The sequence below is a fragment of the Schistocerca serialis genome, chromosome 2 (assembly GCF_023864345.2).
Source record: "Schistocerca serialis cubense isolate TAMUIC-IGC-003099 chromosome 2, iqSchSeri2.2, whole genome shotgun sequence".
Taxonomy (NCBI): Eukaryota; Metazoa; Arthropoda; class Insecta; order Orthoptera; family Acrididae; genus Schistocerca; species Schistocerca serialis.
Genome location: NC_064639.1, coordinates 726408394 through 726421646, shown reverse-complemented (window position 1 = coordinate 726421646; position 13253 = coordinate 726408394). Strand labels below are relative to the sequence as shown.

The 13253-nt window shown below is 42.7% G+C and overlaps 1 protein-coding gene across 1 annotated transcript in view; it reads left to right on the top strand.

The window, feature by feature from the left end:
• Positions 1-13253, top strand: part of LOC126456369 (esterase E4-like) — a 210112-nt gene that overhangs the window by 83224 nt on the left and 113635 nt on the right. The window contains exon 6 of the mRNA XM_050092123.1: positions 6011-6155. Within this exon, the coding sequence (XP_049948080.1) occupies positions 6011-6155 (145 nt within the window). The remainder of the gene's footprint in view (positions 1-6010; positions 6156-13253) is intronic.

The window sequence follows — 13253 nt, the reverse complement described above, 5'->3', positions numbered from 1 at the left end:
AGTCTCAGTACCGAAGAACGAAGTCACAGATTACTTCTCTGAGAACATCTGCATCCACTGAAAACCACTGTGAAGTACACAGCGCAGGTTACTTCCCATTCTACCAGTTATAAGAGCTTCTTGCCGTTACATTCATATATGGAGACAGGGGGAATAACAATTTAAATTGAAATTTCTGATAATTAGAAATTGGAAGGAGCGATCTGTATTTCCTTTGAGGAAACTTTTAACACCCAAGATCGCAAATAGAACTACTGAATGCGATCCTGGGTATTAAATGTTTCTTCAAAGATTGTTGAAATGTCTCTGTGCATGTTGTAGCATATTTAACCTTGTCCTCACGATCCCTACGGAGGCGATGCGTAGTGGTTTGTGTGTAGTATATCCTAGACTCACCATTTAATGCAGGTTCCAGAAAGTTAATTTGTAGGCTTTCTCGGGATAGTCTGCGTCTATTTCTTCGGCATTTCTGTGATACTTTCGCGCCAGTCAAACAAAGCTGTGACCATTCGTAATGCCTTTCTCTGTACACGTTCAATGTCTCCTACTGGTCCTGTTTGGTACCGGTCGCACACACTTGAAAACTGTTGTAGGATGGGCCACACAAGTGATTTGTAAGGAATCTCCTTTGTAAACGACCGTTAATGGCAAGAGAAGTTGAGGCAACGGTGCTCGAAGACCGCCGTGTGACAATCTAAGCCGTAGTGGAAAAAGTGAAAATCGGTCATGAAGTAGTGTTGAACATCTTCAACATCATTTTGAAAATGACAAAGGTAGCCCGCCACCCGGTGTTGACATTCAATCAAACAGCCCGCCGATCCCAGGTAGCACTGGAAATGTTGTAACTGTATCAGGCCAGTACTGATGACGTCTCTAGCCGCCTAATCATCATGAACGAGTACTAGGTCTATCAGTATAAGGGAGCAAAGAAAGCAATGGAAACTTGTTTATCTACCACCGTTGATAAAGGTGAAGGCCCAACCATTGCTGGACAAGGTGTTTCTCAGTATACACTTTGTAAAAAAATCGTAACACCAGGAAGGATTTGTGTGGCATAAACGAAAGTATGTAGGTGTGTTTCTACATTTGAAAGGTGATGTCTACTCAAATTTCGCGCTAGTCGCATAATAGTGGCGCTAGTAACGCGATTATGACGATGCGAATCAGGTTTGCTTTAAGTACACACTAACTGTCGTGAGCGTTAGTTACCTTCGAGACTGGACGTGGTGTTACTCAAGAATGCCTCACTGTGTTTGAACTAGGTCGTGTAATTGGGGTACGAGAAGCTGGATTTTCCTTCTACGATACTGCAGAGGCTTGGCAAGATGTTGCCACTGTACATGACTGCTCGCAGCGATGATCACGAGAATTCACGGTTTGCAACACGACCAGGCTATAGGCAGCCACGTGGCACTAAAGTGAGGGACGACCATCGTGTTCGACGTTTGGCTCTGGCACATCGTACTGCATCTTCAGCAGCAATTTGAACAGCATTTGGCACCACAGTGACACAACGAACTGTTACAAACCGGTTACTTCAAGCACAGCTCCGAGCCAGACGCCTTGTAGCGTGCATTCCACATATCCCAAACTCCCGGTATTTGCGACTTCAGTGGTATCAAGCGAGACCTTGAGGGCAGGGGGAGGTCTGTTGTGGTTTCCGGGGAAATCTGGTTGTGCCTCGGTGCCAGTTATGGCCATGTGGTGGTCAGAAGGAGATCAGTTGAGGGCCAGCAACCAACCTGTCCGCTTGCTAATCAAACTGGACCTACACCAGGAGTTAGGGTCTGGGTCCGCCTTCGTACGACAGCAGGAGCACTCTCGTGGTTATCCCACTCACCATTAATGCAAATTTGTACGTCAGTCTGGTGACTCGACCTGTTCTGCTTCCATCCATGAACAGCATTCCTGGAGGGTTGGAGGTTTTCCAGCACGATAACGCTCGCCCACATACCGCTGTTGTAACGCAGCAGGCTCTACAGAGTGCCGACATGCTGCGAGATGTCGTCTTGGCCTGCTCGATCACCACTCTCTCTCTAATAGAGCACATATGGGACATCTTAGAACGACAACTACAGCGTCATCAACAAAGAGCATTAAGCGTACCTGTATTGATCGACCAAGAGCCACAGGCATCGGACTCCATCCTACAAACTGATATCCGGCACCTGTACAGTACAATTCATGCACGTTTGCATAGTTGAATTCAACATTCTAGTGGTTACGCCGTTGCCGGCCGAGGTGACCGAGCGGTTCTAGGCGCTACAGTCTGGAATCGCGCGACCGCAACGGTCCCAGGTTCGAATCATGCCTCGGGCAAGGATGTGTGTGATGTCCTTAGGTCAGTTTCGTTTAAGTAGTTCTAAGTTCTAGGGGACTGATCACGTCAGAAGTTAAGTCCCACAGTGCTCAGAGCCATTTTTCGTTACGCCGTTTGTTAACGTACCAGCATTTCACATTTGCAATGACTTATCTCGCGGTTACACTAACTTGTGATCTTGCAATATTAATCACTTTTATTACCTAGACAAATTTATTCCCGAATTTAATTATTTTTTGTTGTTGCGATTTTTTTCCTTCAGTGTATTTTGGGACTGCCGTTGTGTGTCCCTAATAGAGTACGCTCGTAACGGCAGACCGTCCGAGAAGTTTTCTTCCGAAACCTGCTAAAAAGCTTACGGCAGTCTATGGAGACGAAGCATCACAGGAAACTGGTTGCATTGGTGTTTTTGCTATACGACAACAATGCAGCTCAGTAAGCACAGGACACAGTGCGACACAGGCTGCTTCTGTGGGTTATCAAATTCTGACTCAGTCACCCCTCCCTAGTCTCCTAACATGGCACCCAGTGGCTCCTTCCTCTGTCGTCGGATGAAGAAACAAATGCTGGCATTTCAACAGTAATGACGAGGTGATTTTCCAGGTGAAACCTTTGATGAACAGCAAAATGCTTTATACAGTCAACGTCTTTATGAAGACATTCATCATACGGAAAAATACGTCGCATTGAAGGGTGAACACGCAGAGAAGGGAGAACAGCATCCTAATTTCTTAAAGGTTGTAATTAAAACTTGGTGACCATCCCTCGTACTTTCATAAAAGCGTTGTCAGCGAGAAGTAAAACCATACGTTCCTTTTGCATCGTACCTTGTTCTGGGCCTCCTATCGCACTTGTGGCAAAATATTACCCATCAAACTAGCTAGACAAGAACCAGCCGATAACAAAGGCTGTGGCAGGCGCCACCTACGTGCCTCATTCTAAAACGAACTAATCCGGTGGAACATTCGCAAAGCACCTGCTTCGTTTTTAATTACTCAGTAATATTCCAAAGTTGTAAGACAATGGATAGTATTCTGCAGGATCGTGATGCGACTGGAAATCGTACCGCCAGTACTGCTGGTAAACGTTTCGGGGTATACGTTCGTGGTCCACGAAACTCTGTCCCTATGTGCAGCAGCCATTCAAATATATAAAATCAGGGACAATTTTAACAGGAAAGAAGAGATCATGAAACTTAGCGACATATGGGCAGTGGCTCTTCAGAATCGTAACAGTTTTTTATCTTTGATAAGACGACACTCGATAGTTATGTTTTATCTTTGACAAGAATCATCTCTGCTTATCAGGTGTAATTCTGGCCTCACCCACTTTTCTACAGTATACAGGGTGTCCCACTTATCTTGACCACCCTAAATAACTGTTTGTCCAGATGCAAATTACAAAATGTTTCAAGCAAATGTTCTTTAGCCGCCAGGAGGACATCAATCATCAAGATTTCCTTCGTTGTAGCTTTGTTTTTTACGAAGATATAAACAGCGGTATGACTTTTTGAAATGGCACTCTGTATTTTTTATTCGGTAATTCATTTCGTCTCCTAAAGACCTATTCAAAAATGTATCATACTCGTCCACTTGCTGGAGTTGTCAGAAAACGTATGCAAACCAAGTAAAAACATAACACAAAATTGACCGACTCCCCTGTACCATTGCCCAGGAGGAGGACACTCAAAGGTGCCCAAAGTGGTGACCCTAGATACCAATAAACAGGTGCTCTCGTTGAATGAATATATTGTTTACTGGTTCCAGCGTTGCCTGCTGAAGAGAATTACAAGCAAGCACAATACGTTCCTGCATGCCCTCTGGAGTTGTTGAAATATCGCGATAGACAACATCTTTAATGCATCCCCAAAGAAAAATCCAGAGGATTTGAATCAGGAATCCTAGCAGGCCAAGTAACTGTTCCTCCTCGACCAATTCATCTGGCAGGATACCTTCGGTTCAGAACACGACGTGCACGCAAGGCGTTGTGTGTTGGACATCCATCGTGTTGATACCACATAAGCATTCTGGTTCTTAGCGGCACTTCATCCAGAAGAGGAGGAAGAATTCGTCTGAGGAAGTTGCCATACGCTGTGCCGTTTAGACTACCTTTAATGAAATAACGGCCAACAATTGTAGTACCAAGCATCCCACATCAGACTTTAACTCTCCATTGACGCTGATGTTCCACCTGTCTGAACCATCGTGGGTTGTCGCTGGACCAATGATGCATGTTCCTTGTATTTACCTGTCCTTTGTTTCAGAAGGAACATTCATCGGTAAATAAAACATTGGAGAAGAAGTTCAGGTTGGCGAGGATCTGCTGCTATGCCCACTGACAGAACTATACACGATTCTGGAAATCATTCCCATGCAATTCTTGATGTAGGTGTACATGCTAAGGATGGAACCGGTGACGTGTAAGAATAAGATGTACACTGGTTTTAGCAATGCCAGTCTCGTGTTGAAGCTGTCGTGTGCTCACTTGTGGATTCATAGCAACGGAAGCGAGAACAGTAACTTCGGCAGCTTCGTCTGTGTGAGTGCTACGACGATTGCGTTGTCGTGGGGTGAAACTTCCCGTTCTCTGAAGCATCGCAACAAGACGAAAAAACGTCCGTCGGGAAGGTGGGTTCTTGTCAGGATATCGCTCTGTGTACAATTCCGCTGCCTGCGTAGCATTTCGCCTACCTTCAAGAACAACAACAATAAAAGAAACGTTATATCGATGCAGTTTGTAGGAAGGACAGCCTTTACTGTATGGCTACTACACACAACAGCATTTAAAAGGACTAAACTACTGTACTGTATGTTCCCGTACATAAGAAAACAGTATTTCAATTACTGTTCTGCTAACTTACATTCCCCATAGATGAGTAGCATTTCTACCTTCTCTTCGTTGCTGTACATTCTACTCACACAACTCTTCAACTGACAATGGTTGGCTACTTATGTTTACTTATGATTACATTTGTCCTCTATCAGCGTTAGCACGAGGATGTGTTTCGTTACCCCGAGTACCTGCACTAAGCGCTGGGAGCGTCAGCATCACTGTTGTGTTATGTAATTAAAACGTTGTGTTTCAGTGAATGGTACACGTGATACATTTTTGAATAGGTCTTTAGGAGAGGAAATGAATTACCGAATAAAAAATACACGGTGCCATTTAAAAAAATCATACTGCTGCTCATATCTTTGTAAAAATCAAAGCTACAATGAAGGCAGTCCTGCTGATTGATGTCCCCCTGACGGCTAAAGAACATTTGCTTGAAACACTTTGCAATTTGCATCTAGACAAACAGTAATTTAGGGTGGTCAAGATAAATGGGACATGCTGCATATGTCGCTCTCCGACGTCTGACTCGTCAGTCGGCAAGATTCAACGGAGGAGCAACTCCTCTAAAGATGTCCAGCGAAACGTTGAAAAAGGAACGGAAGTGTTTCGTGAAGAACGACCTTAGACCCCGAAAAGTTTACCAGCAGAAATGTCATCAGGTCGCGAAAACCATCATTCTGACGTACCACCCTCGATTACATTTTCCGTGTTTCTCGCTAAATCACTTCAGCCGGATGTCAAGACTGCTTCTTCGATAGCGCCAAGGTCGATGCGTACAGTCACATTGGTGATTCTTGCCCATCTCTAGTGGTCTGACTGGCAGCGAGACATTTACTGCCTTTGCTTGGTTCGCAGCTGGAGGGCGACGCGCCGGTCATGGTGTGGCTGGGTGACGGCAGCTTCGTGTTCCGCGACCCCGTCCCGCGCAGGCCCCGGCTGGGTCGGCTCGTGGACAAGGGCCTAGTCGTCGTCACCGTGGAGTACCGGCGCGGAGTCCTGGGTGAGTGAGCCGCTGCTGGTGGGCCGCCTGTGTCTGCGCCGCATTACTTAGACCACAGCTCTCACTGGAGCTTATGTTAAACGATGAATCGATCGTATGTATCTGAACAGTGTGCCACTCCCCACCTCCCCTTCCTTCACCAAACCGCAGTTTCCTCCAACCATTGTTTGTGAGGAAGAAACATATACATCTGCACTACGCAACAAAATTAAAGTCTCACTTTTTTGCAATCCCGCCTTTATCTCCCATTGCGACGCAGAAGTTCGGGATTTGGCTGGATGGTTCCTACAGGATCCTACTGCTGGCGCCCTGCGACGTCACACTCGGACGCGGCGACCCTTCAGACAGCAAAGTGTCGACACAGGCGAAAAAGGCCGGAGCTCAGAAGTTCGTGTGAGGTGTAAGATGGGTTAACGATGTCACATTGGTACCAAATTTCATCACAATTCTGATTAACGCAACCGTGAATGTGTCACACGATGGGAAGGTTGTCAAATCCCACGTTATTCACATTTCAACCCATGTTTGACGCCTCTGCCATGGAAGTCAGTGCCACGACGTCGACCGCTGAAATTAGGCGGTTTTTTGTGGGTGGCCTTGGAAAACATTTCACACACATCGCTCCTCAAAGTCGACACGAATATGCCTCAGGAGGTGGCATGAAGGGCGTCAATAAAACCACCCTTTCCCTTGGTGTGTTGATTCCCAATATTTCGTGGTCGAAGACAACAGTTCTCAGTTCAATGAGCTACAGGAGGACATTCTTGAAAGCCTTTGTCACTACTGGCACACTCCATGCGATTAAACCCTGCTAACGGATTGCAAGCCCATTGGAAGTGATGCCATCCGTTTAGTAGTAAGGTGCACTATTCTGGAAATTCCGAGAAAATCGCAAGAGAAGTTTTACACGTCTAACTTGCCGTGATACAAGCTAATGTTACCCTCTGGGAGGATTTTTAGGATTGACCGCGCGAGTGTCTAATGGACGAAGGTGTCGGACTATAATTTTGAATTTGGTGAAATTAACAGAAAAAAAACAAACTGACTAACCTTAGGAGTTAATGGAAGAGATAAAATCATAAGTGAATGAAAAAAATGAACGGTCGCCAGCCCAATTAGGCGCATTAATTTGGAAATATACGTTTAAGAAAATTGAATATTGGTTATCGAAGTTACTTTCGTTGAAATTTTCCTTTGAATAGCGAACATTATACAAACTGATAATGCACTCTGAACTGTGTGTAGCAGCGGTTACCAATAACGCTCACATCAGTAAATTATATGAAGTAATTTTGCACCAAGCTCATACCAATGATTGCTACACTCAAGAGCATTACTTAATCAAATACTGAAATATTACGCATGAAGTGCAGAACTAAATTTGGAGATGAGGGGCTTTTAACTTAACTGACATACAAAAAAATCAATAAAGATGAATAATATTATAAATACACTTTTTACACTCCTCTACATCATCAGTTTTTATTATCAACAGTAATAGCTCAATTTCTCCCTAATAAGTGGAAAATATGGTGGAGACCCACAAACTAGTATAGTTTTTCTAATCAAATCTCTCTGATTATTATAGTTGTGGTTGTGGTCTTCAGTCCTGAAGCTGGTCTGATGCAGCTCTCCATGCTACTCTCCTGTGCAAACTTCTTCATCTCCCAGTACCTACTGCAACCTACATCCTTCTGAATCTGCTTAGTGTATTCAACTCTTGGTCTCCCTCTACGATTTTTACCTTCTACGCTGCCCTCCAATACTAAATTGGTGATCCCTTGATGCCTCAGAACATGTCCAACCAACCGATCCCTTCTTCTAGTGATGTTGTGCCACAAACTTATCTTCTCCCCAATCCTATTCAATACCTCATTAGTTATATGGTCTACCCATGTAAGCTTCAGCGTTCTTTTGTAGCACCACATTTCGAAAGCTTCTATTCTCTTCTTGTCCAAACTAGTTATCGTCCATGTTTCACTTCTATACATGACTACGCTCCATAGAAATACTTTCAGAAATGACTTCTTGACACTTAAATCTATACTCGATGTTAACAAATTTCTCTTCTTCAGAAACGCTTTCCTTGCCATTGCCAGTCTACATTTTATATCCTCTCTACTTCGACCATCAACAGTTATTTTGCTCCCCAAATAGCAAAACTCCTTTACTACTCTAAGTGTCTCATTTCCTAATCTATTTCCCTCAGCATCACCCGACTTAATTCGACTGCATTCCATTATCCTCGTTTTGCTTTTCTTGATGTTCATCTTATACCCTCCCTTCATGACACTGTCCATTCCGTTCAACTGCTCTTCCAAGTCCTTTGCTGTCTCTGACAGAACTACAATGTCATCGGCAAACCTCAAAGTTTTTATTTCTTCTCCAAGGATTTTAATACCTACTCCGAATTTTTCTTTTGTATCCTTCACTGCTTGCTCAATATACAGATTGAATAATATCGGGGATAGGCTGCAACCTTGCCTCACTACCTTCCCAACAACTGCTTCCCTCTCATGCCCCTCGACTCTTATAACTGCCATCTGGTTTCTGTACAAATTGTAAACAGCCTTTTGCTCCCTGTATTTTACCCCTGCCACCTTCAGAATTTGAAAGAGAGTATTCCAGTCAACATTGTCAAAAGCTTTCTCTATGCCTACAAATGCTAGAATCGTAGGTTTGCCTTTCCTTAATCTAGCTTCTAAGATAAGTCGTAGGGTCAGTATTGCCTCACGTGTTCCAACATTTCTACAGAAACCAAACTGCTCTTCCCCGAGTTCGGAGTCTAACAGTTTTTCCATTCGTCTGTAAAGAATTCGCGTTAGTATTTTGCATCCGTGACTTATTAAACTGATTGTTAGGTAATTTTCACATCTGTCAACACCTGCGTTCTTTGGGATTGGAATTATTACATTCTTCTTGAAGTCTGAGGGTATTTCGCCTGTCTCATACATCTTGCTCACCAGATGGTAGAGTTTTGTCAGGACTGGCTCTCCCAAGGCCGTCAGCATTTATAATGGAATGTTGTCTACTCCCGGGGCCTTGTTTCGACTCACGTATTTCAGTGCTCGGTCAAACTCTTCACGCAGTAACGTATCTCCCATTACATCTTCATCTACATCCTCTTCCATTTCCATCATATTGTCCTCAAGTACATTGCCACCTTTCTGCTTTCCCTTCTTTGCTTAGAACTGGGTTTCCATCTGAGCTCTTGATATTCATACAAGTGGCTCTCTTTTCTCCAAAGGTCTCTTTAATTTTCCTGTGGGCAGTATCTATCTTACCCCTTGTGAGATAAGCCTCTACATCCTTACATTTGTCCTCTAGCCATGCCTGCTTAGCCATTTTGTACTTCCTGTCGATCGCGTTTTTGAGACGCTTGTATTCCTTTCTGCCTGCTTCATTTACTGCATTTTCATATTTTCTCCTTTCATCAATTAAATTCAATATTTCTTCTGTTACCCAAGGATTTCTACTAGCCCTCGCCTTTTTACGTACTAGATTCTCTGCCGCCTTCACTACTTCATCTCTCAAAGCTACCCATTCATCTTCTACTGTATTTATTTCCCCCATTCCTGTCACTTGTTCCCTTACGCTCTCGCTGAAACTCTGTACAACCTCTGGTTTAGTCAGTTTATCCAGGTCCCATCTCCTTAAGTTCCCATCTTTTTGCAGTTTCTTCAGTTTTAATCTACAGTTCATAACCAATAGATTGTGGTCAGAGTCCACATCTGCCCCTGGAAATGTCTTACAATTTAAAACCTGGTTCCTAAATCTCTGTCTTACCATTACATAATCTATCTGAAACTTTTCAGTATCTCCAGGCTTCTTCCATGTATACAACCTTCTTTTATGATTCTTGAACAAAGTGTTAGCTATGATTAAGTTGTGCTCTGTGTGAAATTCTGTCAGGCGGCTTCCTCTTTCATTTCTTAGCCCCAATCCATATTCACCTACTACGTTTCCTTCTCTCCCTTTTCCTACTACCGAATTCCAGTATCCCATGACTATTAAATTTTCGTCTCCCTTCACTATCTGAATAATGTCTTTGATTTCATCATACATTTCTTCAATTTCTTCGTCATCTGCAGAGCTAGTTGGCATATAAACTTGTACTACTGTAGTAGGTGTGGGCTTCATATCTATCTTGGCCACAATAATGCGTTCACTATGCTGTTTGTAGTAGCTTACCCGCACTCCTATTTTTTTTATTCATTTTTAAACCGACTCCTGCATTACCCCTATTTGATTTTGTACAGTATTTATAATCCTGTAGTCACCTGACCAGAAGTCTTGTTCCTCCTGCCACCAAACTTCACTAATTCCCACCATATCTAACTTTAACCTATCCATTTCCCTTTTTAAATTTTCTAACCTACTTGCCCGGTTAAGGGACCTGACATTCCACACTCCGATCCGTAGAACGCCAGTTTTCTTTCTCTTGATAACGACGTCCTCCTGAGTAGTCCCCTCCAGGAGTTCCGAATGGGGGACTATTTTACCTGTGGAATATTTTACCCAAGAGGACACCATCATCATTTAACCATACAGTAAAGCTGCATGCCCTCGGGAAAAATTACGGCTGTTGTTTCCCCTTGCTTTCAGCCGTTCGCAGTACCAGCACGGCAAGGCCGTTTTGGTTAGTGCTACAAGGCCAGATCAGTCAATCATCCAGACTGTTGCCCCTGCAACTACTGAAAAGGCTGCTGCCCCTCTTCAGGAACCACACGTTTGTCTGGCCTCTCAACAGATACCCCTCCGTTGTGGTTGCACCTACGGTACGGCTATCTGCATCGCTGAGGCACGCAAGCCTCCCCACCAACGGCAAGGTCCATGGTTCTTGTGGGGGGGATTATTATAGTAAAAAAGACTAATTCAAAAAGATAATCATTCACTTCCCTTGGAGTAGTTCATAATTTCATTTGTAAGACAATAAAACAAAACACTGGGCTTAATTAACTTCAAAAAAGGGACCATTCATGATATAAATCAGAACCACACTATTTTTGTAAATGAGCTTAACTTATTTTCCTTTTTATGACCTGCGAAGCAGGTATTTTAGACAATTACATTTACACAATCTTACACTGCATTCCACAAAATTAAACTTTGTAATAAACTAAGGATACTTTAGGAAAATCCTATGTAACTTCACTTTTGTCGTTTTAAATTTAACTCTTACTACTCCTTTTACGTTAGGCAAAAAGTCACTTGAAAACACTTGAACGCAATAATTGTTCATTTAAATCAGGATACTCTGTTTTAATAGCACTTAGGTGAGGACCCTGCATAGGTTCGTGATCAGTATAATAATATATAGACACAAATTTGTTTTTGTGGTTATTATACAAATCACACACAAATTAACTGGTCCATTCCATATACATTACTGAATGTATGAAGTTAGTGAAGCAGTGGCGAAGATTGTTGGCAAGTGACACCGCGGGTAACTCTACTCACGGCCCTTAATGTTCAAATGCTATATAAACTCTCTTCTTGGCGTCGGATTTTCGCCGTATTAGGGCCATTCGTTTTTGCCGAGAATACCAGATAATAGCCAGATCCACATCCGAGGTAAATCCATTGTAAAGAGGCAAATCCATTGTAAAGTAGTTTCAATTGCCTCTCTTAGCACCGTTGAAGTGTACCGTGCTGTGGCTAACCACATACTGCGTACCGTTCATACCATGAAGCCGCCAAAACCACCTTTTACATCGCGCCATGCCACTTCCGTTGCGGAGGGACTTCCCTACATCTTTTATATATTACAAATACAATTTCCCTAAGCGTGAACCAGCTTTCAATAAACATTTTCTTTTCATGAACATACTTATAATAATTTATCTTTTTCATACATACATTACAAAACTCTAAATTTGCTGTCACAAATTAAGGACTTTTTAAATAACAAGTAATACGCACTCCATAATTGCAGATACACAGTTACATAATATAAAGCTACTTCTAATCGATATAAGCGTTACAAGGTGACCGCAATTTTTGTTCTGGTATTCAGGGTGGAGCCAGTAGGAACCGTTCAGAAACATTCAACGAAATTTGAATGTGATGTGAAGCACAAAAGTTTGTTTATACTTTTTCATCCCTCCTTTCCGGCGTTCGCCTTCGGCGTCTGCGACCTTGGCACATACATGAATAAATTGGCAAAACAAGGGGAAGGCACGATTTTGGGATCACAGACTTATTTCAAACTTTGTACATCTTTAGTGGACCACTAAAACAAAGTAATCTGCAACGTAAGATGCACTATTCTGGAAACTCCGAGAAAATTGCAATAGAAGTTTTACGCGTCTATTATGTGGTTTGTGTATCTGTGCGTAGACGCCGGACGTTAGAGCTTCTGGCGCTCAAGTGATTAGCGTTAGAGCTTTGTAAAACGAACGTGTGTGAGGTGACGGTTCGATTACTGCTCAAACGTAATTAATAATTTTTTTCATCACTGGTCACATTATTTAATTTATATGACATTTGAGAGGTAGTGTAATGAAAAAAAAACACGTTTATTTGTATGAAGTTTCAATTTATGTTTCTACGTCTGCATGACATATACCATCCTCCAACGTGACGTGGCGCGAGCACATGGCTTACTATATTACTGATCGTGAATAACGTCATTCGCACCATTATATGTCGAGGTTTGACTTGGGCTTTCCAAGACTTTCCCTCGTCCTTGAAAACTTAATTATAAATTTAAACCTGATGATTAATTACAAATAGTAAGTAGTCAAATAATACATGACATTCACAACAGCTTCACGAAAATGCGCGTTTTTTTTCATTATATAACCTCTCAAACGTCATAAATTAAATAATGTGACCAGTGATTAAAAATATACAGATAAAAAAGTAATTTTTAACAGGACTCTAACCGTCGTCTCGTCCGCGTCGTTCTTACAGCGCGCTATCGCTAGCAACCTTTTCCGTTTTTTTAATCTTATTTTGTTCGATACTCTTCGTTGCATTTGTTCAGGGCGGACGTCCCATGACATTCGTTCAAGTTTGTCGTTGATGCATTCGCTTAGTTTTTTTTATTACAGAGGGCAGCTAACCCTCTGACCGAACACGCTGAGCTACGGTGCC